Raw genomic sequence first — 2,500 nt, 5'->3', positions numbered from 1 at the left:
GTTTTCATTATTTTTATCATTATTATTGTTATTATTATGATTATATTATTATTATTATTATTATTATTATTAATATTATTATTATCATCATTATTATTATTATCATTATCATCATCATAACTATTTTCATTGTTAAGATTGTCATTACTATCATTATCATCACCGTTATTATTATTATCGTTATCATCATTATTATTAGTATTATCATCATTATTATCAATATCATCATTATCGTTAATATTATCATTATTATTAATATTATCATCATTGTTATCAATATTATCATCATTATTATTAGTATCATCATCCTTATTATTAATATTATCATCATTGTCATCAGTACCATCATTATTATTAGTATTATAATCATTATTATTAACATTATCACCATTATCATTATTATGATCATCATTATTATTGATATTATTATTATTGATAATATCATCATCCTTATCATTAGTATTATAATAATTATTATCAATATTATCATCATTACTATTGATATTATCAATAACTGTTGTTGTGGTTGTTATTATCATCATTGATATTATGATCATCATGATTATTACCATTACCCCCCAATGTCCACCCTCCATCTCACTCACTCTCTCTTTCTCTCTCTCTCTCTCTCTCTCTCTCTCTCTCTTTCTCTTTCTCTCTCTCTCTCTCTCTCTCTCTCTCTCTCTCTCTCTCTCTTCTCTCTCTCTCTCTCTCTCTCTCTCTCTCTCTCTCTCTCTCTCTCTCTCTCTCTCTCTCTCTCTCTCTCCTCTCTCTCTCTCTCTCTCTCTCTCTCTCTCTCTCTCTCTCTCTCTCTCTCTCTCTCTCTCTCTCTCTCTCTCTCTCTCTCTCTCTCTCTCGCTCTTTCTATCACCCTTACCCACCAATGTCCCCCCTCCAGGCCTCCATCCCACTCACTCCCAACTCTCTCTCTATCGCTCTCTCTCTCTCTCTCCCTCACAGATTCAAGACGGCAACGCCCAGACGGTAGTGACGAACCGCAGAAACCCCGGCATGTTCTGCGGCGAGATCGAGCAGACTCGGGCCTTCATCTCAGAGACTTCCATAGTCAAGATCATCTTTAATGTAAACAATTTTACCGAAGAAACTTATTTCAGTTTCGATTCGCGCGTCGAACAGCAGAAGGAGGTAAGGAGGAGGGGGTTGGGGTTGGGGTTGGGGGAAGGGGGAGGGGGAGGGGTTGGGGGAGAAGGGAGGGGTTGGGGGAAGGGGGAGGGGAGGGGGAATGGGGTGGGGGAGGGGGAAGGGGGTGGGAGGGGAGGGATTGGGGAATTGGGGGATGGGAATGGGGGAAGGGGGAGGGGGGAGGGAAGGGTTGGGGGAAGGGTTGGGGGAATGGGGGAAGGGAGAAGGGGGATGGGGAAGGGGGTGGGAGGGTTTTTAGGGTAGGGGGGGAGGTAGGAGAGGGTGGATTACGGGGGGTTGTGTTTGTTTGGTTGTTTTGTTTGAGAGAGAGAATGGTTTGGGGTTAGGGTTGGGGTTGGGGGGAGGGAAATGAGTGGTAGGGACATGGGGAGGGTATGTGAAGACTGTTGGGGGAGAAGGTGGAGATAGGAGAGGGTGGATAGGAAGGGGGGGGGGTTGTGTTAACTTGGTGCTTTAAGTGATATATGCTGCTTATTCTTGTTGTATTTGCTTATTTATTTGTTTGCTGTCGTCCTACTTATTATCTTTATTATTCTTTTTATGATGATAATTAGTATTATCTATTGCTATTACTAATACTACTGCAACCACTAGTGTATATATTTGTTTTTATTTCTATTATCCTAAATTAGAGTGACCTTTGATAATATTTATTTCACACCTGGTCTTGTATATATTCTTCCTTTTTTCTTTTTAAATTAAGAGAACTTTTTCCTTTGATAACAAGAAGCTGATTGACTCTTGATAATTAAATATTCATCTTTTACATTAATCGAATTTAGCATTAAACAGCCTTTATACTTCTTTAGCATTTATAGTATTTATGGTCATTTAGTATTATTCATGGTATTTCTAGCATTTATCATTTATAGCATGTATAGTATATAGAATTTAGATTCAGTGATTCAGCAGACTCAGCAGCTGAAATGAAAACAATTATCATGACACTGGAATCGCAAAATCAGAAAGCAATACCAAAGCAACAATGGAAAGGAAGACTTAAAACTCTAAACAACCTTTTTTATATTTGAAACATATTGTAATTTGAGATGAATATCATTATACGTAAAAGAAGCATATACTTGGAGAAAAACTGCCAAGAAGTTGATGATTCAGCTTGCTTAAGTAAATAATGTAAACTAAGATATATCTATTCTAAAGTGTACTTGTATCTGTAAGTACTAGAACCGAGGCTATGCGTAGCAATTATTCAATTATCATACATAAAATAAGTGTCTGTTGGATCCAATATAAACTTGATTGCGAGAGAATGAACACAATTACACATATAAATAGGCCTCACTTAAAGAGAACAAATACATATAGAGATAACAAG

General features: G+C 37.0%; 1 protein-coding gene across 1 annotated transcript in view; it reads left to right on the top strand.

Annotated features, from left to right (window-relative positions):
- Nucleotides 1–949: 949 nt before the first annotated feature.
- LOC122246957 (cubilin) overlaps nucleotides 950–2,500 on the top strand; it is a 21,140-nt gene continuing 19,589 nt past the window's right edge. Inside the window, exon 1 of the mRNA XM_086531757.1 lies at nucleotides 950–1,146. Within this exon, the coding sequence (XP_086387883.1) occupies nucleotides 1,012–1,146 (135 nt within the window). The 5' untranslated portion in view covers nucleotides 950–1,011. The remainder of the gene's footprint in view (nucleotides 1,147–2,500) is intronic.

The sequence above is a fragment of the Penaeus japonicus genome, unplaced genomic scaffold (genome assembly GCF_977035675.1).
Source record: "Penaeus japonicus unplaced genomic scaffold, GWHDUDI00000001_assembly GWHDUDI00000036, whole genome shotgun sequence".
NCBI lineage: Eukaryota > Metazoa > Arthropoda > Malacostraca > Decapoda > Penaeidae > Penaeus > Penaeus japonicus.
This window is presented reverse-complemented; position numbering and strand designations above follow the sequence as displayed.